The sequence below is a fragment of the Bos grunniens genome, chromosome 8, assembly GCF_055505025.1.
Source record: "Bos grunniens cultivar Pamir isolate PY7600 chromosome 8, Bosgru_T2T1.0, whole genome shotgun sequence".
Lineage (NCBI taxonomy): Eukaryota > Metazoa > Chordata > Mammalia > Artiodactyla > Bovidae > Bos > Bos grunniens.
This window is the reverse complement of record NC_141172.1, coordinates 60,656,010-60,682,399: the sequence shown is the minus strand read 5'-3', so window position 1 is coordinate 60,682,399 and position 26,390 is coordinate 60,656,010. Positions and strand designations below refer to the sequence as shown.

At 50.6% G+C, this 26,390-nt stretch overlaps 1 protein-coding gene across 2 annotated transcripts in view; it reads left to right on the top strand.

The window, feature by feature from the left end:
- Positions 1-26,390, top strand: part of SHB (SH2 domain containing adaptor protein B) — a 138,950-nt gene that overhangs the window by 18,391 nt on the left and 94,169 nt on the right. The window contains exon 1 of one of the 2 annotated variants that reach the window (XM_086415964.1): positions 22,955-23,023. The exons of the other annotated variant lie outside the window; for it this stretch is intronic. Coding sequence (XP_086272090.1) covers positions 22,970-23,023 — 54 coding nt within the window. The 5' untranslated portion in view covers positions 22,955-22,969. Of the gene's footprint in view, positions 1-22,954; positions 23,024-26,390 lie in introns of those variants that run through there. 2 annotated transcript variants of the gene reach the window in all.

Sequence of the window (26,390 nt, the reverse complement as noted above, 5' to 3'; positions counted from 1 at the left end):
CAACAACACCACAACTATTTAATTCCTCTCCTAGAAATGCCTTTTTTTTTAATACATGTCAGATCCTTTGGGGAATGGTTATTCCAGAAAATATCATAACGCCTGTGGCTTTTGATGGTTTCTTCTGGTTTTACCTATTTTTCTACAACATAGCAGGTACTTTGGAGCACTGCAGTTTTTTTCAAGTTCAGCAGACGTAGCTCTGTCTGTGCTCAGACGTTTCTTATCCTGCAAGTAAATATCAGTTGTATGCCTTCATTCAATCAGAGGATCATTTTGTCTGGGACATTGCAGATAGGTAGGAAAGAGATTTTACATCTGCAAAGGGTACTGAAATGAAATAAATTCATGCCATCCTGTGCTCCCCAGACTTTTCTTTAAGAAAATTTGAGAAGGGAAATCAGAGCGTCCCTCCTAGGAAGAAGCCAGGCTTCTTTAGAAGATCTGCGTTTATGAATTTCAAAGATTTGTTTGAATGTTAAATCTAAGGTCATCTTGCATTCACGGCTGAAAATCAGGAAGAAGTGAGTTGGATTGCCATTATCAAGTTTATCCCTGCAGCCACTAGTAGCCATTTTCTACTCATTAGTTCTTTAGTGGTAAAAATGAACCTTCCCCATTGCTGAACAAAAGACCGCTTGAACCCTGTGGTCGAAGAACTATGGATGTTTGATCCATCCATCCTTCTTTGATCTGTGGTTGGGTGGTCAAGACTGACAAGCATAGACAGGTGGACCCTGGGATTTGTAGCAAGCTGTGTGTATTGTAGATCACTGTGCACTCAGTTGTAAACTACGCCTGTCATGCCTGCTGTCACGCTGGCCTGGGGGCCTGAGAGAAGTGGTGTGGAGCAGTGAAGGAGCAGTGGCTGCTCAGGCTTAGTCTGGGTTCAAGTTGAGGGCCTATGACCTTGGGCAAGTCATTTCATCTCCCTGAGCCCTTTTTCCATCTTTAAATGAGGGTGTTCATCCCTATCATGAGGTCAGTCAGTAAGCCCAGTGTAAAAGGACTGTGGTGTTGGAGAAGACTCTTGAGAGTCCCTTGGACTGCAAGGAGATCCAACCAGTCCATCCAAAAGGAGATCAGTCCTGGGTGTTCATTGGAAGGACTGATGCTAAAGCTGAAACTCCAATACTTTGGCCACATCATGCGAAGAGTTGACTATTGGAAAAGACTCTGATGCTGGGAGGGATTGGGGGCAGGAGGAGAAGGGGATGACAGAGGATGAGATGGCTGGATGGCATCACTGACTCGATGGACATGAGTTTGAGTGAACTCCAGGAGTTGGTGATGGACAGGGAAGCCTGGTGTGCTGCAATTCATGGGGTCACAAAGAGTCGGACACAACTGAGCAACTGAACTGAATTGAACTGAAAAGGATGTTATGGAGCTTCCTGGATGGCACTAGTGGTAAAGAACTGCCCTGCCAATACAGGAGATGTAAGAGATGCAGGTGCGATCCCTGGGTGGGGAAATCCCCTGGAGGAGGAAATGGCAACTCACTCCAGTATTCTTGCCTGGAGTATCCCATGGACAGAAGAGTCTGGTGGGCTCACAGAAGAGTCAGACATGACTGAAGCAACTTAGCCTGTGCGCACACATACACAAGGACCTTATAAATCATAGTTGCCTCAAAAATGTTATAGACTTGGTTCCCGGTCAGAAAGAGTGATGGGAAACTGAGGGAAGAACACAGAGAAGCTGAGAAGCTGCTACTTTGTGGCCTCACTAGGAGTTTACCCTAGGGAGAGAGTCACAGTGATTTAGCTACCAGTATCCTACAGCATTTGGAAAAACGAAAGAGTAGAAATCACCTAAATATCCAGCTGTGGGAAAGGCACACGCATATGGTGGAAAGGAATGTGGCTATCCAAAGCTGGGTTGAGTAACTCAACTGCAAAGGGTCAAAGACCTTTCTGTGGAGGAAAGGCTCACCACAGAAGACTTTTTCAAAGTAGGATATTAAAAAACCAAATACTTGTATTCTCCTTCTACTCCATTCCCACTTACAAAGGTAGAAAAAGGGCCAGAAGTAAATAGACCCAAGTGTGAATAGTAGTTGTCATATAAGGTTGGATATTTTTCAGTTTTTGAAAACAAACACTAATCACAAAGGCACATTTTTTCCCCAGATAAACTAACGACATGGCAAGGGCAAGGGGAATGGGAAGGTGAGCCAGTGCAGGCTCTCTGCCTCCCAGCAGAGCTCTGCCCAGCCTTGTGAATGAGCTGTTGAACTTCAAAGCCAGGGCAGAGAGAGCGTCTCATTGTGTTGGAATGTGGGCGATGAGGCTCACAGGAAGTGATGACAAGCCCTTTGTTATATAAGCTCACCAGTCTTGCTGGATGGTGCCAGCGCTGGCCCTTGGTGCCGATCAGGACATCGTCTGTCTGTGTCTGTGGTCACAGCCCTCGCCTGGGCAGAGCCCTGTTATCAGAACTGCGCAGCCAGGCACCGGAAGCCGCGATGCATACCCTCTCTTGCTTCGCTCCCGCTGGCATGTTTGGCTGTTACACGTGAGGAGAGAGGCCAGCGTGGAGGGATTTACTGGCATTATTTCACCAGGGGAGGTGTGGGGATTTTCCCTTGCCCCTTCAGAAGACATCGATCCTGGCCTCCTCCAAAAGCCAGAGTTACCTGCTCTTCATCTGCTCTGGTTTCTTGGTTCCTGTTTGTCTGTGCTGTGTTTACAACTGTGGTCCTGCTGATGGGAGTTAGTCCCTGAAAGAGGGGACGGTTCCCTCGAGCTGGGAACATGGCTCCTCCAGAGGCAGATGGCAGTTTCCCCCTGTAAACTGCCTTGCTGGAGGCGAGCCAAATGAGGCCATGCATGGGCAGGTGCCCACTGAAGCTGTGCAGTCTTGGAGTTTGCTGTATGGGAGGGTGTGTGTGCCCACCCACTGTGGATAAAGATGGTGGAATGTTGCTGCCATTGCACTTGCCCTTGCATCAGAGATTCTGAGCTACTTTGTATTGAGAACCCGTTGTATGTTGTACTCTGCTGAGTGTTTTAGGTGCATCACTAAACTGTAATCCTTCCAGGAACTCTTCAAGGAGATTATTGTCCATTTTTTGTATAAGAAAACAGACTCAGGTCAGGAAATATGGCCAAGGCCTGTCAAATTTCCATGTTTTTATTGACATTCCTGTCTCATTGGAGACCAGGGGTTCAGCATGTACACATTTTTGATTTAAACTTTTAACTCAGAACTTGAAGCACTCTAACTATTCTGGATGAATTAAACCTTGAGGCTCCATGGCTGGGTGGCTTGGACAAGTCCCATCTCCTCTCTGGGCAACAGTGTCTCCATTTGTAATGGCCAAGCATTCTCTGTTACCAGGCTTGGTCTTTTTAGGAGAAGTAAAAGACTTCTCAGGACAGCCATCCCAGACTGCAGATGCCTGTGGAATGCGGTTGGTCTTGTAAGAGGTCTTTTACTATCTGGCTGAGGCCCGAACATCAGATGACTGTTGTCCCCAATTAACGAGACACAAGAAATAAAGTTATGCAACTTTATAATGAAACCACATTTCTCACTACCATTTCATTTCACCCAGTGTTTAAGGCACGCGTCCTGCCCTTGGCAAGCTCTCGTGTTTCATTCCTTGGCGTGATCACCCACCTTTTCACCTGAATTGGTTTGAAGAGCCTTGGGCAGTTTCCAAAAATCAAATACACTCTAAAGGATGGAAGATTTACCACCCTAAGATGTTCAGAGAAGTGTGTGGCCTTCACCAGGGGCCCTACTCAGAGAGGAGCCCAGAGGGGCTTTGGGGACAAGGTTGTTCCTCCCAGGGTAGGGGTGGGGGGCTCTTGTTCTTGCTTGCATGTGTCCATTCCCACGCAGAGCAAACTTTCTGTGAAGGGCCAGGTGGTAAGTATTTGAGGCTTGAGGGACAACATGCAGCTTCTCAGTTTTTTCTTTGTTAGAAAGTGCCCGTAGATAATATACAAATGAATGGGCATGGCTGTGTTTCGATAAAACTGTATTCATAAAAACAAAACTTTGCAGGGACTTCCCTGGTGGTCCAGTGGCCACCCCCGCCACCTCCTCCCCATGCAGGGAGCCTGGGCTCCATCCCTGGTCAGGGAACTAGATCCCATCCCATATGTCTCAACTAAAAGATCTCCCATGCCACAACTAAAAAAAAAAGATTCCACTTGCTGCAGTGAAGATAAAAAATTCCATGTGTTGCAACTAAGACCCAGCGAAGTCAAACAAATAAATAAAGAGAAACTTTGCCGACCTCTGGCATAAAATGTTAGGCACATCTCTTCATAATCACAGCCCATGTTGACTTGTTCCTTCTGTGTTTTGTACATGTTTTGACCTCCTGATTGTATGGAAGTTCCCCACCCACCGCTCCTCCCCATACTCGTGGATTTCTTGCAAGCTGTCTCTGACCTAAAGATGCTATGAGAGCTTTCATCAATATTTAGTTGCACAGAAGTAGCCCACATTCTCATGTCAAAAAGTATGTCTTTTAAAAGTGTATTACTTTCCCCTCCAACTGTGTAGTCCTGTGTGAGATCTCGTGTTGTATTGTCTGGCTCTTTATAAAGATGTAAGAAACTGATGGGGTGTCCAGTTGCTTACTCTTACAGGTTTTTCAAATGCTGTCAGAAGAAAAATTCCATCCCTGACATTCCACAGTGCTTGAGTCTTGACTTTTCTGGCCACTCCTTTGTTTTAAGTCGCTTCAGTTGTATTTGACTCTTTGCGACCCTATGGCCTGTAGCCCGCCAAGCTCTTCTGTCCATGGGATTTTCCAGGCCAAGAATACTGGAGTGGATTGCCATTTCCTTCTCCAGGGATCTTCCCAACCCGGGGGTCAAATCTCTTTATGTCTTCTGCATTGGCAGGAGGGTTCTTTACCACTAGCGCTGCCTGGGAAGCCCCAGATGAGTCCTTCATCTTCTGTCTTTCAAAAGTGACTCCAGACATGTCATGGCTTAAACAGTCTCCATAGCTTCCATGTCTTTACTCATAGCTTGATGTTCAAGCTGACCCTTACCTCTGTGAAAGGTTCCCTCTTGTTCCATGACTCCTGGCTAGCTGGTTGGAAGCCACTTGCCTTCCACCAGGACTTTACCTCCATGCCCCTCACCTGTTGTGTACCTTTAACCTTTACCTTCTTCATCCTTCTCAGTGGGAGCACCTTACACAGGGCCCGACCTGGAGGAACCCAGAAATGCATGTCAGATAAGTGGCCTCAGTGAGGTTGATTGAGGATCCAGTGTGCTCCAAACCCCTCAGAGTCTCCAACCTCCTGTGACTCCAGCACAGGGAAACCCCCAAAGCCCAGTGCCCCCCAGAGCAGCCAGCACACTGTAAATTATGGCACCTGGTGGGCCTCCAACAGTCAGAGTAACTTTTGTGCCCACCTTTCTGGTGTGGTGGTGACACTGGAGGGCAGGTAGGTGGGCATGTGGGAAGAGCAGCTTCCTCCCTCCTCAGGGACAGGTAGGGGTGATGATCATAACAGGTAGCTAACCTTGAGCACCTTCCATAGGCAGAGCTCTCAGCTGGGGACCTGCATGTGATCTGCACAGGCTCAGGGCGGTAGGATTTAGGGATCCTTCAGCTCTTTCAGCATCGTGCCCAGCACCTAGGTGCTCAACAAATATTTTTTGAATGAATAAGTGAATTAGACTAGAAGGAGGTTTTTCTGGAAGGATTTGTTGTGGCCAGATGGAAGGGCCACAAATGCCTTACTAAGGAGTTAATTGAGCCCTTGCTCTGTAGGCAGTGGGGACTCAAAGACAGGTTTGTGCAGGGAGGGGCATCTGTGCAACATGTGTCACGCTTACCCCATTATTTGCCCTTTCCGGTGTGGCCAAGATGCCAGATAATGAGGTGTTGGGCTGCACAAAGCGCTTCCTTGTGCCTGAGAGGCAGGGCCGGCCTTGAAGCCAGTTGGCCACAGCCTCCTCCCTGTAATTCATGGGTAGTGGCAGGTTGAAGTGGGCTGCCAGGCGGAGCCAGGACTTGCCTGCCTCTCCATGTCACCGCCTTGGCTTGCTGGCTCCAGCACAGGGGCTGCGGCCCTGACGCAAGGTCTGCCCCTCTGAGCTTTCCCTGATGCTAGCGTGTTCTGGGAGGATTAAAGGCAGCCGACCGGCTCTTCCCAGGACTTGCTGACTCAGTTGATGGTTCCTGTGGCAGGGGAGCAGGGAGTACCATGGCCTCTTGATTTCTTTCTGCTCGTCCAGCTCTGGATTCCCAAGCTGGGTCACCTTGGGCTTCTCCCTTCTGAAGGCAGCTGGCCCCACAGCTAAGTGCTCTCACTCCCTCATCCCCCAGAGACCACTTTTCCAGGAAAGATGCAACTCATTGTTTTTAGCTTGGGAAATGCAGTTAAGACATCAGTCCTGCAGACATAAAGAACAGACTTGTGAACACATTGGGGGAAGGAGAGGGTGGGACAACTTGACCGAAGAGCGTGGAAACATATACATTACCATATGTAAAACAGATAGCAAGTGGGAATTTGCTGGGTGACACACACAGGAAGCTCAGCCCAGTGCTCTGTGACAACCTAGAGGGGCAGGGCGGGGAGGCAGATGAGGGGGGCGGTGTTCGGGAGGAAGGGAACATATGTATACCTGTGGCTAATTCATGTTGATGTGTGGTAGAGGCCAACACAATATTGTAAAGCAATTGTCCTCCAATTGAAAAAAATAAAAAAGACATCAGTCCCTGAAATCTAAGTGTGCAGAACCGTTACCTTGTTCATAGCGGGCTGTTTCAGTGGTTCAGGTCCCTACCTGTGTACTGGGTGAGCCCCCTGGTGTGGGCATGGTGAAGTATGCAGAACAGGGCATTGTGGAGTAGGTAGAGAGGCTGGGGGGCAGGGCCACAGGCACAGAGCGTTCCACCACACAGCAAAACTATCAGCGTCACAGGGGCATTGATACTGGGGGGCGTGCGAGGGAGGCTCCAGTCTGGCCCTGAAAAGTGGCTGCAGGAAGATTGAGAAGAACTATAGGCAGAAGGTACAGCTTGACCAAAGTCGTGGAAGTCAGCAAGTACAGCTAGGGTCTGGTGGGAAAGTCATGGGGCTGGAGCACACAGTTGGAACAGGTAGGGCTGTGGGTTATCTGGTCGATGGGGGCCTCTGAGTGGCTCTGAGGGCCTGGCCAGAATTAGCCAGGCGGTTCTGTAGTGTAGTAATGGGTTTGAGGGACCCCTGGCTGCGTCTCTGTCACTCAGGGACATAGGGAAAACCCAGGGCCTGGCCCATGGTGAGAATTAGCAGGAATTGGACATCTAGGCTGGGCCTGTTCACCCCAGGAAAGCCCATGCTTGGCCAGGCTGGAAATGAGCCCCTGCTGTTCTGGCTGTGACATCTGCTTGCTTGGGCTGGCCTTGAGAAAGCCTGTCACAGTGACTCCTGAGGCAAGCCAGCAGATGGGCAAGACGGAAGGGCCACTCCTGTGGAGCAGGGGAGTGCTGACCCTCACACGGGCACTTGGTTTGCCCTGGGCCCTCACACTGGTATTGTCTCAGCTGCTCCAGGAGACAGAGGGCATGGGAGGTAGGGATGGGGATTTCCAGTGCCCATTTTAGGGATGGGGAAGTGAACTGCTTGAAGCACCACCCGCCAAGGTCAGGGAGGCCCCCCCACCCTACCCCGAATAGGGCTGGGCCTCCCCACTCCCAGCCCAGCGTATTACTCACCACTCAGCACAGTCCTCAGTAATTTAAGGGCATTGGCACAGTTAGGAGATGAGGTTTGCAGTTAGACAGCTGAAGATGGTGGGTGATTTTTGGCTTCACTTAATACATGTTAAGTTCCTACTGTGTGCCAGGTGCTGTGTTAAGCTTTTTTTTTTTTTTGCTTCATTCTTGTGACAAACCTTGTCAGTGAGTACTTTTTTTTTTTTGGCTGCGCTGGTTCTTCAAGTTGCTGCAAGCGGGCTTTCTCTAGTTGCTACAAGCTGGGGCTACTCTTCGTTACACAAGCTTCTCATTGCGGTGTCTTCTCTTGTTGCAGAGCACAGGCTAAGTTGTTTGGCGTCATGTGGGATCTAGTTCCCTGACTGGGGATAGAACCTGTGTCTGCTGCGTTGGCAGGTGGACTCTTAACCTGGTTGGCAGGTGGTGGGCCACCAGGGAAGTTCCCAGTAGGTACTTTTATTATCCCCAGTGAGTAGAAACTGAGGCACAGGAATTTGAGTAACGTGCGTAACAACCCAGCAGAGGACAGACGTGGCATTTGAGCCCTGATGGTGCTACCCCCGGGCCTGCTCTAACCCCATGCCCTAGTGTCTCTGTGAGGCCAGACGTGGGCATGAGCCCCTCATTGGCCTCAGCAGACTCCTTGCCTGTTTTATAATTAGAACAGACTGAGCCTCTGCTAATGACTTCCTCATGAGATGCGTATTCAGACACTCTGGAGAATATTCAAGAACGAGAAAGGAAATAGGTATAGAATGAGGTTGTTTCCACGAAGGCCCAAAGCACTATTTTTAACAAGTATGTTTGCAAGCCGACTTCAGCCGGCTACGTTTTGGCAGTTAGCTGGCTCCTGCCATAACTCTGTCTCCTCTGCTGTCCTTGGCGCATCCCGTACCAGCCCCACCTACCACCCCGTTATGGGGGACAGCTGACATTGTGTCACTCCAGTAAAAGCACGATTCCTACCTGGTCATTGGCTTCTCAGAACCTCCAGTGGCTTCCCATTGCCTTTGGTGTAATGTGGAGCTGCTTTAACCTGGCATTCAAGGCCTCCTACAAGGTGGTCCCCCAGTCCTTTTCCTGATATGCCAGGAACATCCTTACCTAAACTCACTGAATTTTTACCCCTCTGAGCTTTGCCCCTGGCTATTCCAAGGCTAGCATGCCCATCTTCCCTCCCACCACTCCATCCCATCTGGCAAATACAGGTTCAGCTCAGATCTTGCCTCTTGGCAGAACATGGACACGGTCTCTTTATTCTGCTCCCCCACCCCCCCAGCCCCCACCATGGGTCATACTTCTGGGCCTTGCTTGTGATGACCTGACTTGCCTCACAGGTGTGTGTGTGGTGATGTGACTGCCCCTCCCCTGTACAGAGCTCCTGGCTGGGTGATGGATTCACCTGTATGCATGGTGAGGGGAAAGAGTGCAAATAGAGCCTTTGTGGACAAAGGCAAATGAAGGTTCCTGATTAGCGAAAAGGGCTTTCTGGGTATCAGGCATGAAGGGCTTATTTCTGATTGTATAGAAAACAGTGAACCTGGTGATGACTGTACTTAGGCCTTTCATCCCTGGCTGGAGGTTCTAAGAGAGGTTTTGAGTGAGGATAAATGTCATAGGCTCTCATCTGTTCCAGTCTCCCAAGTGCCAGGTCCTCCGGAAGTTAACTGCCCGCTAAGCACCTGTGGAGCAGGAATCTTCTACATCAAACTGTCTCCTTTCCCTGGGACAGCTGCATCCCCCTCCCGGCTTGCACACTCCATCACCCCTCCCCTTGCTGGTACCCCTCTGCTTCAGAATGTTAACACGTTCTGTTTACAGTAAAGCCCCAAAGCGGAGCCCTCAATCCACTCCCCCCCACCCCAAACTCCGTTTCTACGTGTCTTTGTTATACGCCCACCGTACAACCTCTTCAGCAGTGTAGCCTGGTCACTTTACTCTTCCTTCCCTCACTTCCACGCCCCCTCCAGATGCCTTACCACTGATCCACCTACCTCAAGTGCAGTCATTCCCGCCTGAGCCCACAGGAGATGCGCCTCCTCCAGGAGGCCACCTGACCCCCACCAGTACCGCCTGCCTGCCCGCTCCCTCTGGTGACCGTATCTCACCTCCTTAAGCAGAGTGGCTGGAGCCTGTGGGCCAGTACCCTCTGCATCCCCATCTCCACCCTCCTCCCACTCCGTAGGTGCTAATGTACGTCTCAGGCCACCCTTCTGCAGTCAGCTTCGGTGAGAACAGCCTTACCAATCATTGTGTGGCTTCACACGTGGTCTCATTCCCACCTGAGACAGCCCTCAGGTGACCATGGTTTCTGTTTTCCCTGAGAAGTAGCTGAGCCTCACCCAGGTCAGTCACATTGCCAGCTGGCGGCCCAGGTGGGAACCACAATCTCTCCTGGCTCTCTCTGCCTTTCGGAACCTGGAAGTTCAGTCACTCTTTGCATTTCTCTGAGGGAGCTAAGCCTCCAAGGAGAGAACTCAGAGGAGAGGAGAGGGTGGAATTTCTGAGGACAGATAATAAGTCTTGTCCTCTGAGAACAATCACTCTGTGAGGCTCAGCCTGCTATCAACACTCCTGTCTGTGGTGCAGCATTAGAACGTGACCTCAGAACCCCAATCAGCCTTTCTGGCTCAGAGTAAGAATGTGGCCCAGGGATTGTGGAGAGCAGGGCAAGGCCAGAGCCTCTGTCAGGAGCCACGGGTGGAATTCCTCCTCCTCTTCCCTCGCTCCCGCTCCAGTCAGCCCTGAGCTACCCTGGGGTTGGGCAGGGGAGGGGTGGGGCTCTTGGGCTATTGGAACCAAGTTGATGGGCATAGCCCCTGCCAGGGCGAGTGGTTGATGGCAGGCCCCAAGCCAGAGACGTCTTGGACTCGCGAGGTGCCTGAGCTTGCCTGAGATGTTTCTTGTATCAAAGTCATTTCTGGACAACTGTGGGTTGTACGGTCAAATTAAAGAGGTTGTTCAGAAAGCCAGACTGGGCATCTACAGGAAGTAGCATTACAAGGGAACTTTGTGGCTTTGTGACCTCAGCTCTGTAGATGGGGGAGGGACAGGGGATTGTAAAATCAGGAGGTTTGAGCCAAGAATCATGGAATCCATTCATTCACACACCTCTGGGCCGCAAAAATACGATGGAGTCTTTGGCCCAGGGGCCATGACCCCCTTTCTTTGGATCTTAAAGCCTTGATATCTGCAGTAGCACAAATAGGCTGATGACAGAGTGATTCCAGGGCTATAATAAAGTCTTGCACTTGGCTTTCTCTTGGGCTTATCATTTAAAGTGTACCTTTTTTTTTTTTTTGGTAAAAGAGCCTAGCTTGTTCATTTTCTTATTTAGATGCAGTGACAAGCCAGGAATAGTTTTGAAATTTTTAAAGACTCCCATTGCCTGGTTTGGGGACTGTATTGGAGGTCTAAATGGCCTGACATTTGATAGAGCACTTTATCTTAAGATAGCTTTTCATCATTCTAATAACAAATTATTCACATTTTTCAAAAGAATAAAGCCAACTATAAAGAACCCTTTCCTGTGCTGTATCGTCCAGGGCTGTCACACCCTCCTGTCAGCCCGGCCTGCCTGATAAGCTTCAGGAGTTCGGAAACTTGTTCTTCACGGCTGACAGTCTGTCTCAGAAACTTCCATCCCCTCACTTCCTCTGGCCCCTCTCATCCTGCTCCCAGGGCCTGTCTTTGTTCTCTCTTGGTCAGACACTCCCTTCCTGGAGCTTCATCTGCCTTTTTCCACTCTACCTTTCATTCACCCGCCTCTGGTGGATGGCCCCTTGCCCACTGTCCTGCTTTGTTACACTCAGCTTCTCCTTGCCCTTGGGCAGATTGGCTGTTTTCCTTTCCTGTGTGACCTTGAGCAAGTTTCTTAATCTCTCTGAACCAGTTTTCCCGCTTGTAAATTTTTTTTTACTTATTGAGCACCTTAGTATGTGCTGGGTGCTGTGTTAAACACAGGTACCAGAAAGATAAGTAGGCATAAACCTTGACCTAGAACCCCAGTTCAGGAGGTCTTAGTAATCATGGCAAGATGACTTCGTGGGAAGAGCAAGTGACATTCTGCCATGTACTGTAAAGTGCAGTGCACATAGAAATAGTGTTGGTTACTGGGACTCCTGGGTCCGTTGCTTTATAATAGAACAACGCCACTCTTGAGTCTGGAGATCCGTTCAAGCCTGGTGCCTATGCACCCACCCTGTTCTGTGGCATCCAAGCCCTAGTGTGCGTAGAACGCTTGGGCCTGGGCACACATATATGGGGGGTACAGAGGTGGAGAAGGAGGGACCTGAATGGCTAAATCCAGACTGTGAAGTAAGCGAAGGGGGAAATTCTGGGAGCCATTTGGAATTCTCCAATTGTGATTTGACCTGATTTTTTAAAACTCTTATACAGCTCATCAGTGAAACTGCCTTTAGTCAGTGGGAAGTGAGCCAGATTAAAAAAAAAAAAAAAAGTTCTTGTTACAGTGTCATAGGATGTGAAATGTCACTTCTTAGCCCTCACAGCTATTTGCGAGCCTGCGTCTGTCCCCCAGACTGGTCTGCGAACTCCTGGAGGACTGAAGTAGTGTCTCACTCTGCTTGTCCCAGAGCCCAGCACGGGACCTGCCCCAGAGTCAGCCCTGGGGGCTGAGTGGGGGTACAGACAGAACTAGGGGGCTCAGAGGAGGGCAAGCTCACGTCTAACCATGGAGGGGGAGTTTCTCGGAGGAAGGTACGTGCAGGTTGAACCATGATGAACTGCTGCGAGCCTGAGGTGGGCTCCATTATCCTCCTCACTTCCTAGATGAAGAAACTGAGGCCCAGAGAGGTTGAACAAGCTTCCCAAAGTGACACAGCTAGGATGCGAGCTCAGCTATAACTCCAGAGCTCATGTTCTCCAGGACTGTGCCTTGGAGCCTAGGTAGAGTTTGAACGTGCAGTAACTGGAGAATGGAGCGTCCTTGGAGGGCACTGGGGCAGAGAGCCATGACTGGGAAGCTGGCTGGTGACTCCTGCAGTTGAGTGTGGACGATGGTGGACAGTGAGGGGCTGACAAGCAGGCCTCTGTACCACGCAGGTGGAACAGAAGATTCTGAGTCATGTGGGGTCTCCTCACAGGCTTTATTTCACACAGGCTGGCAGACAGGAGCCCTCAAGCTGACTTTTTCTCCAGTTCTGCAGGCCCTCAGCAACTTAGTGAGCCCATCCTCGGAGAAACTGGCAGGACCCTTCTCTACAGAGAGAAAGGGTGGTACATGGAACTGGTTTTGCCCCAGCCCCCCATGTCTGGCCCCATGCCAGCCCCTTACTCTCTCTGGTTGTGATTCATCACCTCGGCAGGAAAAGAGTTGCCTTAGTGGAGTCTCTTTTAAGTCCTTGGAGCATAACATTGAGAGCCAGAATCTGGGACAGAGGAGCTGGGTTTGAATTCTGACTCTAACCTGCTGCCATGGTGACTGTGGACACATTACTCAGCTACTTGGTTGCTCAGTTTTTCCATCTGCAAAATGGGGACAACGTGTGAATCTGCTCCACAGGAGTTGTTGGGAACATGAGAAGAGCTGCACATAGTCCCTGGTCTCTGCTCTCAGTATTTATTGTCTTATGATCATGCTTGTCCCATCCTTGCTGTCTCCAGCCCCTGACTGACCCCATGACTTAGTGGAAGGGGGAGGTCTGGGGCTCAGAGGCTCTCTGGCCACCCACAGAGCTGCTGCAAGGCCAGGGATGCCTGGGTTTGCCCCATCTACCAAGCACGTTTGCACTGTCGATGCTGAGATCATCGCTGCCAGTGGCCGCCCAGCCTCATCCAAGCTTTTGTAACATTCCCCAGGGCTCTGGGGGTTCCTTGTGCCCCAGTCCTGCGTGGGTAGAGCTCCAGGCAGGCAGCACGTTTTGGCAGGTCCTCAGTGGTGTCATTGGTAAAGAGTTTCCTGTGGCTGCGCTTGTTAGGGTTGAGGAAACACAGTTTTTATAGTCCCCTTTTGTTCTTCCCAGATGCTAATAAACTGTTTAAAATTTGGTTAAAATGCTGCTTCTCAAAAACAGACAAACGAGTTGTTTGGGAATTTCTCTTCCCCTGTTAGTCCGAGGTCATCGAGGCTGGTCTGGGGAGAGAGCCCGGTTTCATCATTAGAGTGTGTCTTGCGAACGTGTTTGGTATTGATTTCTGTCTGCAGGGTCTTGTCTTCCTGGAATTGTGGGTCGTGTGCTAGAAAGCACCTGCATCCCAAGCACTAGGCTGGGGGTGTGAGCCCATGCTGTGTGCTGTGTGCTGGGGAAAGCTCATGGGCTGGGATTCCTTGCCTCTTGACTCACTTATGAGCCTGAGCTAGTCACTTCACCTGGGCTGGGTTTGTGAAATCCTATGGATTATTGTGAGATTATAGTGGGATTTCACATACTTCTCTTCTGCTAGAGATCAGTGATTCTCAGTCTTGACTGCATGGTACCATCATCTGGGGGAGCTTTTAGAGAACACTGACCCCAGACCCCACCTTACACCATTTCAATGTTATTTGGGGCAGAACCTAGGCATTGGTGCTTTGTGAAAACTCCTCAAGGGATTCTAATGCACAGCCTGTTGAGAACCATAGGACTAGCCCAGAGGTGGGCACACTGCAGCCCTTGGGCCAAATCCAACTGCTGCCTATTTTTTGAAATAAAGTTTTATTGGCACCCAGCCGTGCACATTTATTTAGTTGTACATATGGCTGCTTTTGCATTACAGTGGCAATTGAGTAGAGTTGTTGCCACAGAAACTGTATGTCCTGCTAATCAAAATATTATCTACTGTTTGGCTCTTTAGAGAAGAAATTTGCTGACATCTCTCGCTAGACTCTTCCCCTCTTTGAGGGCAGACACTGTCCTTCTATCCCCTTCTAGATCACCACAGGCATTGCTGAATTCCAAAACAGAAGTGGCCTGGGTCAGTCCCAGCCCATCAGTTGGAAGAAGAGGCCCTGATTAGCTTAGGCTGAGACCGTCCCCCACTGAGTGACCTGGTCCCAATCTGGAGATATGTCTCATCTCTTTCCTGGATGGTGATGCTCTCTCTCAGCGGGCAGGCTTGTGTATCTTCCCACCCTCACATACTTTTAGGAAATGAGCCAGTTGTACTGCAGAGCAGCACCCTTTGGGCTCTCAAGCTGGGGGGCTTCTTGAGGAAGTGAGAGAAGGGGTTATACTTCTAAAAGATTGGACCAACTGCTGCCTCTGCCACCCCCAGTGCCCTGCGTTGGGGTGTCATAAAAATCGCAGAAGGAGCAGAGATTCCAGTGGCAGAGGGTCTTAGTCGAGGTCCTCCTGCTGGCTCATGCAGAGATCTGCCCAGAGATCCCTATGGCAGGCAGCTCACTGCCTCCTAAAATAACCCTGTGCTATTTTGAACAGCTGTGTTTGATCAGTCTTCCTAACCTTGAGTTGAAATCTTTTCTGTAACCTCCACCAGTTGGTCCTCATTCTGTCATCTCTGGCCCCACAGAACATGTCTACATCTGGTTCCAGGAATTAACTATCCATCCTGCACTGCGCACACATGCCCCTAAATCTTATCTAGAACATACACACTTCTCAGTCTCTTTAATTATGCTCATGAGACATGGAGTCCGGGCTCTTTATCATCCTGGTGGCAGCTCTTAATTAAAGTGCAGGGCCCAGAGCTGGACGTGATTTTCCAGCATCCCTCAGATTTGTGCAGAATGGAAGGAGACAGTTCCTCCCTGGTGGTGGAAGTCATAAGGTCACACCACTGTCAATGCCCCCAGTGGGCAGCTTGGCTTTTGAGAAGCCATTAGACCATGCGAGCACAGCATCACCTTAATAAAGGTCCCAGGCAGCTGAGACTCCTGGGTTCTTGCATATCTATGGCAAGTTATGGCATTATTTCTCCTTCTGCCCACATCTGGCCTGGTGGAGTGTCTGTGGGCTTCCCAAAGGGCTCTGTCCCTTCCTGGCTTACCCTGGAGGTTAGAGACATGCACCCAGCCCCCTCACCTGGCAGATGTGTAGTGTGGTTGTGACAGAGCTCCGTGGGCCCTGGATTTATGACATCCCTGGGCCAGGAACGAGGTTAATATTCTTAATGGCAAAAGGGTGAGCCCCATTATTACCCCAGCTCATTAATCAATGGCAGAACCCGTTTTACCTGTTAGGTGTCCTGGTGTGGGAAGTTCATGAATGGGAATCCAATTTCCTTTTTAAAGCCAAGCAACCTCTCCCCTTTTTAAATCCGGGAGGCAGTTCTGGGGAGGGTGTCGATATTTTAGAGCAAATTTTTTCTTGGGTGGAAGGGGCTGTGGGCAGCCTTTGAGGGCCCTCCCTGCCTTACTCACCAAGCTGACACAGCTGGCCAGGGGTGCTGGGAAAGCGGCAGCAGCTCACTCAAGCTGGTCCCTAAGCCAGCGCCGCCAGGTCAGGACAGCTCCAATTAGGGGATCCAGAATGATGGGGAGCTCAGGGCCATCCGTTTAGACCTGTTGCTCACAGATCAGAGGATGGGCATGACGGAACTGTGGAGAGGGCAAGTGGGGCCAGACCACTCAGGTGGACCACTCAGGTCCACCACTCAAGTGGAGCCCTTTCAGATTGGCTGGTTGGCTGGGGTGATGGTTTAAATGTCCCCAGGGAGTACATCCTTCTGGGGTTCGTATCCTTCTCTCCAAACTGTTCATCGTTTAGTCATGTCCAACTCTTTGTGACCCCATGGACTGCAGCATCCTAGGCTTCCCTGTCCATCACCAGCTCCTAGAGCTAGCTCAAGCTCATGTCCATCGAGTCGGTGATGCCATCCAGCCATCTCATCCTCTGTCGTCCCCTTCTCCTTCCGCCTTCAATCTTTCCCAGCATCAGGATCTTTTCTAATGAGTCAGTTCTTCGCATCAGGTGGCCAAAGTATTGGAGTTTCAGCTTCAGCATCAGTCCTTCCAATGAACATGTAGGAGTGATTTCCTTTAGGATTGAGTGGTTTGATCTCCTTGCAGTCCAAGGGACTCTAAGAGAGTTTCCTCCAACACCACAGTTCAAAAGCATCAATTCTTTGGCGCTCAGCTTTCTTTATAGTCCAACTCTCACATTCATACATGACTACTGGAAAAACCATAGCTTTGACTAGACAGACCTTTGTTGGCAAAGTTAATACAGCCCTTTATTAATTCTTGTTAATGAAGCAGGGGCCTGTGTTCAGGTTCACCTTCTGGCTCTCATCCCCATCCTGTGCTGACTGATGCTTCTGTGTGCAGAAGTGGGACCCCATCTTTCTACTGCCTCACAGCTGCTGTGAACACCTTCAGAACAACGCTGGAGCTCATTGCCTCTAGTGTAAGGACATGCCTGCACTATTTTTGGTGGTAGGTTGTGGGGAGTAGGAGGAGGTGGGATCCTGGGCAGGATGGAGGAGGCAGTAAGCAATGGAGGGAAGTAATTGCTAGAAGCCCGCCACAGAGCATGGCTCCAGGCGGAAGCGGTGCTTCCCCAGGTGTGGCCTTGGCAGGTTGCAGGTATGTTCCAGTCACAGGGAGGCCGAAGAAGAGGAAGGGAGACTTCCAGCACCCAGCTGATGAGGGAGTGTCGGGGTGGCCCTTGCCCAATTTGGTGTGTATCTGAGCCAAATTGGCAGAGCTTCCTCTTCTTTCTTTCAAACCTCCCTTCAGAGATTTCATTCTGCTGTCGGGAAGGAACCCAGGATTTTTGAAACTCAGGCGGCAGGCTGTGGGTGTCACAGAAGAGCCAAAGACTGGAAGGGAGGCTGGCCAGAGTTGAAACCTGCAACACTTCGTGTGCTCTGAGGCCTTGGAGAAACTAGGAAATCTCTCTGGGCTTTGATTTATCTCATCTGAAAACAATATAATTAGGAGGATGAAGTAAGACAGTGTTAAAATCTCAGTCTTGCCCGACAGTGGGTGTTCCCTCCATCCTCAGCATCATGTCCGAGCCTCTTGACAGTTCTCACCCTCGAGCACCCTCAGGCTCTTGGAGGGTCTGGTTTAGGTTCTCAGGTCCTGGCACCAGCAGACCTCATTTCCAGGCGGTCGTCCCAGGGAGTCGAGCGGGGTCTCACTTCCTGGCAGAGAAGTGTGTGAAGCGAGAAAGCTGATGATGGGATATCATGTTGGGGATATCTCCTGATGGTGCCTTGTCAGAGAGGCACTCAGCCTCCGCGATCGCTTGATTCATACAGTGGATCAAAGTTTACTATTCTGAAATTGATAAGTCTGTTCAAGAAACCTTTGCCTCTCTTTAAGGATAGAACATTTCCAGTGGTAAGGGATTTATGACCTTGTTTGGAAGGAGATTTTACAATGTGCACCAGTAATTAAGGCCACTTCCGGCTTGATTCATGAGGTTACTGTCCTGCACCGTGTTGGCATTTCATAGAGACCAGGTCTCTGTGGTCTTGAATGTGCCCTTGGAGTAAGTGGTGGGAAAAGCAAACCCCCTTAAGTAGTGGATGTATCCCAGACCATTGAAATCCAAAGGAGGGCTTGATTTTTTAAAACAGTGTTGAAAAAACTGAAATACGCCTTATAAACCTGGAGGAAGAAGGCTGGACAGGTGGACTGGTGACCAGGGCTTTTCCTGCCATCCCACCTGCTAGTGTTTGTTCTGGTGGTGCCATATCTCCAGGGAGAGATACTGTACATCACTGAGGACCAGGGGGGCTGGGGTCACCTGTCACAGGAGCCTGGCTCAGGCAGATAGCTGAGCCGACATGCAAGGTCAAGGTTCACAGCCACGGCTGTCGGTCAGTGCCCTGACTGGACTTTGCTCATTGGATTTTTTTTTTTTTTGGTTTAGGGCAGACCAGAGCCCTTCTCTCTTTGACCATTGGCTGTGGTAGAGGGCACGTCTGACCCTTACAGCTTATCTGGAAAAAAACAAAAAACTGAGGTCCTTGGCCTCCTGGAGCATGTGGGGGGCTGGGGACGTTGTGCCTTTATGGGCATGCCTGTACATTCACGTCTGAGTGCAGGTGCGTATGCTAGGCGTGTGTGTATATATTTACTTATTTTATTTACTAAACACTTAAATGATGTCTACCTTGTGTTATGTGCATGATTCCAAGCATTTGACAAATATTTAAGACACAATTCTTGTAACAATCTCCTAAGGTACATCTTTGTATTATTCCCACTTTATAAATGAGGAAACTCGGGACAGAGTGTAAGTTGTGTAGCTTGCCTAAGGTCATGCAGCCTGTTGATGGCCCAGCCAGAAAGTGTACAGGTGCTTGAGTGAAAATATGCTTGTTTCTAGTACCCTAAGCATAAGGGGCCCCTTATAGGCATGAACTCAGGCTTCCCCCTGGAGAGGAATGGCCCAACAAACCCTCCATCGATTCATTAGCTCATTGACCCATCTAGCATTTACTTGGCCCCCTTTATGCCAGGCTGGGACTGAGCATTGGAATGTAGATGGGCAGAGCCAATAGAACCACCCTGTGTTGAAAGCTTTGGGCACTGTGGCTTCACCTTGGGGTTCTCAGGTCAAAGGCTGCAGGTCTGAAATCACTCTGCTGCTGCTGCTAAGTCACTTCAGTCATGTCCGACTCTGTGCGACCCCATAGACAGCAGCCTACCAGGCTCCTCCGTCCCTGGGATTCTCCAGGGAAGAACACTGTAATGGGTTGCCGTTTCCTTCTCCAGTGCATGAAAGTGAAAAGTGAAAGTGAAGTTGCTCAGTCATGTCCGACTCTTTGCAGCCCCATGCACTACAGCCTACCAGGCTCCTCCATCCATGGGATTTTCCAGGCAAGAGTACTGGAGTGGGGTTCCAGTGCCTTCTCCCTGAAATCACTCACATATTTACAAATCTGGTGCCTCTGGGTAGGGGATCCAGGAGCAAAGAGAATGGGGAAAATGTGTCCATGAGCCTGGACAACTCAGTGGTCCTAAGTCCACGAGTCCACCCCCCGGGCTCTAGAGGGCCTAATCAGAGAGAAGTCTTGTAGAGCCATGGGTGATGGGATGGAGGGAGCAAGTGTGCAATGCCCACATGTGCTTATTTTACTGTATTTCCTTCCAGTCCCCCCCCTTTTTGGGGGGCTGATCCACACAGAATGTAGGATCTTAGTTCCAGACCAGGAATCAAACCTGTACTCCTTACATTGGAAACTTGGAGTCTTAACCACCGGACCACTAGCCAGGGAAGTCCTGCAGTCCTTTTTTTTTTTTTTTTTTTATGTACTTAAATATATGTCTTTCTTTCTCTCACTCTCTCTCTCTTTTTTTTTTTTTTTTTTGGTGTTATATTTTAGAAAAATTGAATCTTCCTAGTTTCTATGTTGAAATCAGATTTTTGTCAGTTGCTGAAGTGCCAAGGATAAGGCTTTTTTTTAACCAGTAAAGATTCTGGGGACTTCCATGGTATTCAGTGGCTAAGACTCCACACTCCCAATGCAGGGTGCCTTGGTTCCTTGGTCAGGAAACTGGATCCTGCATGCTGCAACAAAGATCAAAGATCCCGCATGCTGCCACTAAGACCTCCCGGCACAGCCAAAATAAATCAATCAAAAATAAATTTTGAAAAGATTCTGTTACCCTCTTTTGTTGGCTGCATAGTAGGGGTCCTCAAGCGGCTCACCTCATCCTGGAACAAGTCAGAACTCCAGCTGCCGGTTCAGAATTTTCTCCTTCTGCACTTTTGGTTGTGGTCTGGGCCATAGATGTCTGCACCAAGGAGGTGCATTTTTAGACTCTGCTGAGAACAGTGTTACTGCAGGCCACTCACTTCTCTGCCTGTGGGGTCAGGCGCCGGCACGGGCTGCCAGCGTCCTCAGCTACAGGGTGGATGAAGTGTGGGTCCCGGAGTGGTCTGGTGCTCCATCAGCCAGTCAAGGGGGGCTGTGGCCCCTCTGCACACAGGCTCACCCTGCTGGGGTCTGTGGCCCCCAAGGCCTTTCCAGGTGCTCACGTGTTCTACCAGCCCACCCACTGCACTGGAGCTTCAGCCCTCCCTCAAGCTGCCAGGTGACTTTGCAGGCCTCTGAAGGGACTAGTGGCCCATCATGGTCCCCATTTGGTTTTGTCCAGGTGCTGGTTACTTGTTCTCTGGAACGGTGGCCCTCGCCCAGGAGAAAATGACCCAGGGCCTTTGTGTGGGAACACTGCCTGTGCTAGGGAAGCTGGCTTCCAGGGACGGCCTGCTTCCATGAGTCTGTACAGTTTCCACCACCTTTTTAAAGCCATTATTCTCTGCTCAGAATGCTTGGAGGGGATGGGACCTGGAGATCCTTCTTCCCATTGCGTGGATGAGGAACCTGAAATTCTGAGAACAGCGGTGTGGGCAGGCTAGGGGCCAAGTGGGACAGGAGTCTGGGGCCATCTGATGGGCCCGCCTGTTGCTGCAGCTACGTGTAAACTCAGCAAGTGTGAGGCTCTTCTTGGCCCTCGGCAGCGGATGCTGTCAGCCTCCTCCTCCTTCCTGCTCACCAGTCCAGCCTCCTCCAGCTAGCTTGTACCTGCATCTCTCCCCGAGGCTTTGTGCAGGACCTGCAATGGGGTGATCATCCTTCCCACACTCGTGAGGCAGCCCAGAAGTCAGGGCTCAAGAACAGCTTCCAAAGGGCCCTCCCAGAGTTAGCTGGTGTCTGGTTCCCCTGTCCTCCTCACCTTGGTAAAATGATTCTGAGCAGTAGGTTTATGTAGACAGTGTTCAAAAGTTTCCAAATTGGGTGGAGTTTGGGTGGTTCACCTTGGTAGCTGACTTGATTACCCAGCTTTCCTGCTGCTGTCCCTCCCTGACCCGTTTCCCCATCCCTCCTAAGTGTCAGCTCCCAAATATACCACTTGCACCTGACTCCTGGCTTCTGGTTCTGCATCTGGGAGAACCCAGACTAAAATACCTGGCCTGTGGCATCTCAGGTGGGAACAGCATCCTTTCCCGGTTCTCTACTGCTTTCGCCCATGCCAGTATGGTGTTATCCCTCGGTCCGTTGACTCAGTTTCTTCCCACCCCTGGAGGAAGATGTTTTCACAGTGAAGGGGCGAGAGCTCAGGCTCAGAGAAGAGGAAGAGACATGCCCAGACTGCCACACCTGGGGAGAAGCCAGAAAGCACTGAAGCTCGGGTCCCTGAATTCAGTACCGCCCTGTACATCCCCGCCCACCCTTGCTCCTGCCCAGCGCATCTTGTGAGGGCCCTGCTGTGCCCAGGGGCTGATTGCCTTATGGAAGGACCCGCCCGAGTCTGCCTCCCAGCAAAGAGCACATCATGAGTACAGGGTAACAGAGACAGATATGACATTGCAATGTTCTGTCCCTGGTAACTTTCCCATACCTTAGGAGGGGCCAAGTACATGTAAGAAAAAGTGCTTTGGGCTTCAGGGACAGCTGCTTAACTTAGAGGACTGCCCGAGAGAAAGAGTTAATTGAGGCTTGGTTGCTGAAGGATTTGAGAACATGGCATTGTTTTCAAAAGTGAATCACCGTTTATTGAGCACCCACTATTAAGCTGAATATAATTGGAAACTTGCAAATATGGTGGTGGTAATTATGGCCGATGCTGCGTGTCCTCCATAAAAAGGCGGTGACTCGGGGGTGGCGGAGGGGCCGCTGTTTAGTGCTCACATCTTAGAGGCGCTGGGGCCTGGCCTGCTTTGCGGCTCCCAGGTTGGAAAAGTGCATGAATCATCCTAATGGGCTGCATTCAGAGAGAATGACCCTTCACTTAGTACGGTCCTGCACCACTGTTGCTGATTATTGAAATGCGCTGTGCCAGCCTGGGCCCCGTCTCCCCTTGATCCAGCTGTGAGCACAGAGCAAAGGCTGGTGGGAGAAGCCCCCTTGTTCTCCACTCCTGCTCTCTCCTGGGCCCTGCGTGGAGCATGGAGGCCTGGTTTCCAGGGGTTTTCAGAAGTGCCCGAGACCTCGGGAAAGGCTTTGGCTTCTTTACTTTACATACTTTTCCTTTGCACACTGCGTTTGCTTTACATACTTTTCTTCTGAGTCCACTGGAGAAGTTGTTCTTATTGGACACAGCCTCCTGTTACCGTGAGAAAGCCCCACGGGCATGCCTGATCCTTCCTTGGGAAGGGAACAGCGGATGGGACCAAAAAATGACTCCAATTCAGCCATCTAAAACCCATTTTGGAAGCGGGCGGCTATAAATATGTATGTAGGTCACCAAACGACTTAGGTTTTTGTGCGGCTGGGATTTGCCAGGAGTCTGGTTCTGTCACCCTGCTAATGAGCATTCTGTTACTGGGCATCCAGGTGACTTGCAAGACCCTCCCCCTCCCTCCCCAGGCCTCAGTTTCCTCCTCAGTAAGAGGAGGGACTCCATCAGGCTGGATGATGGGTTGAGATGATGATCATCAGAACTGACATTTCTCAGGACTCGCCATGTGCCAGCCCCGTTGTAAGTATATCACTCAGATGGGATCATTTTATCCCCACCCCGCTGTCATTTTATAGACGAGGGGCCTAAGGCCCCGAGAGGTGCCTGACTTTCAGAACCGTCCCCTGTCCCTGCTCCTGATGATGGAAAGTCTAGAGAGCCCTGCCAGGGAAGAAGAAAATCCCCATCTTAGCCTTCCTGTCCTGGGTCTGGTCTCAGAGTGCTTTCTAGGCAGTAGCCCCAAACCCAGGAGGGGCACTTGAGCAGGAGCACTTCCCCTCTTGAGCAGGAAGCTTGGGAGAGAGGACTATCTGGGAAGGTGGGTGCAGGTGGTTGGGGTTTGCAGGAGGGCTGGGCCGTGCTGAGCCAGAGCTCAGGGGAGGACAAAGTGATGCCCAGTGGGTATCCCCAGGTGGACTGAGCCTGGCCTGGGGCTGCCTCCCACAAGGAACTGTCTGTGGGGATGGATGAGGGTTCTTGTGAGAGGAGCTAGTGTGTTTTTCCTGGGGCATGATTGTGGTGAATATGCCCCAAAATTTTTAAGAAAGACTTTAAGAGAAAAATTAGATAGGCATCCAGGTATCACGGGAATCGTGTGGAGCTGGGAGTGAAGAAACATTTGGTTATCTATTTCTGGCACTGACCTTCACTCCCCATTCCCCAAGACCTCCTGCTCCCCAGTGCATTCGTGCTTTTCAGGCTATGGAAAGTAGAAAATGTTGGGGTTCCGTGTGAGATTTCCTCTGCACAATTTTTACACATAAAAGTTTGAAACCCACTGGACTAGATTGTCTCCCGAGGCCCTCTGAACTCTGACCCCACATGTAGTGACTCTGCAGACCCCCAGGTGCTTCTGTCCTCAGGAGGGAGGCACTGGATTCTCTGTCTGTAGGTTCTGGCTAAAAGCAATGAAAAAATACTAAGACTGAGCTATCTCTGAGTTCAAAATAGAACCTCCCACTGCTTGAGAGATGCTGAGAAGCCGGTCCCTACCACATAACAGCAAGGTTCTGGGGTAAATGAACAGAGGGCCAGGCCAGGCTCCACTCCAACAACCTCCCACCCAGGACCCACAGCCTTCTCCATGGGGTGAAACTGAAGGAGGGTGAGGTGTGCATGTGAGAGGAGGGGGGAGGCGAGCAAGCAGGGCTGGAGAGGCGCTGACGAAGGCTGTAATTTGGAATGCATTTTTCCTGACAAGTTGGAGCCTGCAGGTGTCTAGGCAAGCAGCTGTGGCCTTGGGAGGGGCAGGACTGGAAAGACCAGTGGAGACCACCGCCTCCTGACTTGCGGGCCAGCTAACTGGCTGGTCTGTAAAGAAGCGTTTACCACAAAACACCCAAGAAACGGATGGCGGCTGCTTGGATAGTGACAACTGTCCTGAATGACTGAACCGTAGGGTTGTGAGCTCCCGCCCCTGCAGCCTTATGGGCAGAACCCTCGACCTCCGTCAGTGAAAGAGGGGCCTAGCACTTCGAGATGACTCTGCGTGGCTGAGTCAGACCTTAGAGGAGAGAAAGGGAATCTGTCCTAGGTCGGTGCGGAAAAGCACTCTCCCCACCATCTGATTTCCAGGAATTTCAGCTGAACGCCTGAATGTAGCTAATTAATCTTCCCCAAATTAATTTTCTTACCATGTCAGAAATGATTTATTGGTGTGCCTGTAGGTAGAGGTGGTCTATGATGGTCAAAGCCAGGGACAAGGAGTGGCGTGCAGGGACTGCTTGCCTGTATCTCCGCATGGGGGGCGGGGTGTCCCCACAGCCCTGTGTGTGTTGCAGCCTGTTTTGTGGACCCCTAGGAGCCCTGGGCGTGGGCATAGACCCAGAGCACGCTGCCATCTCAGCACATGGAAGGTGGCCTGGAGGTTCTCTACCTCTTAACCAAGTCCCTGGACTAGGTGCATCCTCCGCAAAGCATAAAAGGCGAAAAAAAGGATCGTTCACAAACATTTTTCTTTTTGTGGTTGAGAAATGTGACAGCTGTTGTCATGCCTAATTGCAGCCAATTTTCTCTCTGTAATCATCACTGGGGCCTTTTCTGGGGTTTCTTCTTGGGTCTTTGTTTTGTCTTTCGGACTAGATTTTCAGCTTCCCATGGACAGAGACCCCAGCTTGATCCCGGGCTCCCAGGAGGTGCCACCATAGCCTATTCTTTATAAACTACTGACATGTCCCCAAGTCATGAGATTATTTGCTCTTCGCGAAACTCACATAAAGTTGAGAAAGCAAATAGTTTTGCCCTGTTTCACGGAAGAACTGCTGGAGCTTGGAGAGATAAAAAGAAGCTTGGTCAAAGTTAACCCACAAGGGTGAAGGAGAGTCGGCTCGGGCCAGAATGCTCTGTCTGGGACATTTCTGCTTGGTGGGGGTCCCTTCTGTGGAGCCACTCTTTTTTCTGTGTTTTTGCACAGTTCTGGCCTGCTGCTGGGGCTTTGGAAATACCACCCATCTTGGTCACAGTTGGGGTTGTGCAGACAGCCACCCAGCTAGGTATTCCTTGAAGCCGGTGTTCTGCTGTGGAGCAGCTGAAGCTGCACTAACAAACAGAGCACAGACAGGTGGTATCCAGTTTTCTGACCTCTACCCAAACCAGACAGCCACCTTAGAGCTTCTCTTGGGCACCTGAATGGCAGGAGCTCCAGTTCCCAGGCAGCTGTTCCTTTCACTGGCTGTTAGATGTCCTTCCTGACTCATCGAGCTTACTCCTGTATAGTCTGGGTCTGTGTGGAGCATCTGTCTACCTCCTCTTCTCCAGGCAGCCCCTCATCATTGGAAGCCCTCTCCAGGCCCCCAAATCCCTGTTCTGTTAATGCCATCTCTTGGTAAGCATGGCAACTGAGTCTCCCTCTTGAGGATGTCAGGCTTGTCACGGTGGGCCCCAGAGGAAGACCAGGACTCCAGCCTGCCAGTCCCCTGATGGGGGCATAAACAGGGAGCCACTGGCTGCTGCTGCCATGCATGCTGTTCACTTACCTTCAAGGAGCCCTCCTGACCCCCAGAGTGGAGGGGAGGGCTCCTGGGTTTCAAGCTGGAAAGCCAAGACACAGAACCCCAGGCTGTCCATGGCCCCTCTGCCCCTGCACAGTCCAAAGGCAGGCCAGTCATACTCTGGCCTGTATTTTCAGCCAGGGATGTTGAACCTCTCTTATTTATTTATTTTTGGCTTTATTAATAAATAAAATAAAATTGATTGATTGATTTTTGGGGTCTTCTGTGCGACATGGGCTTTTCTTTAATTGCCACGAGTTGGGGCTACTCTTTGTCGCAGTAAGCGGGCTTCTCATGGCGGTGGCTTATCTTACGGCAGAGCACGGGCTCCGGGGCACTCGGACTTCAGTAGTTGCAGCTCATGGGCTCAGTAGCTGCTGTCCCCAGGCTTCCAGAGA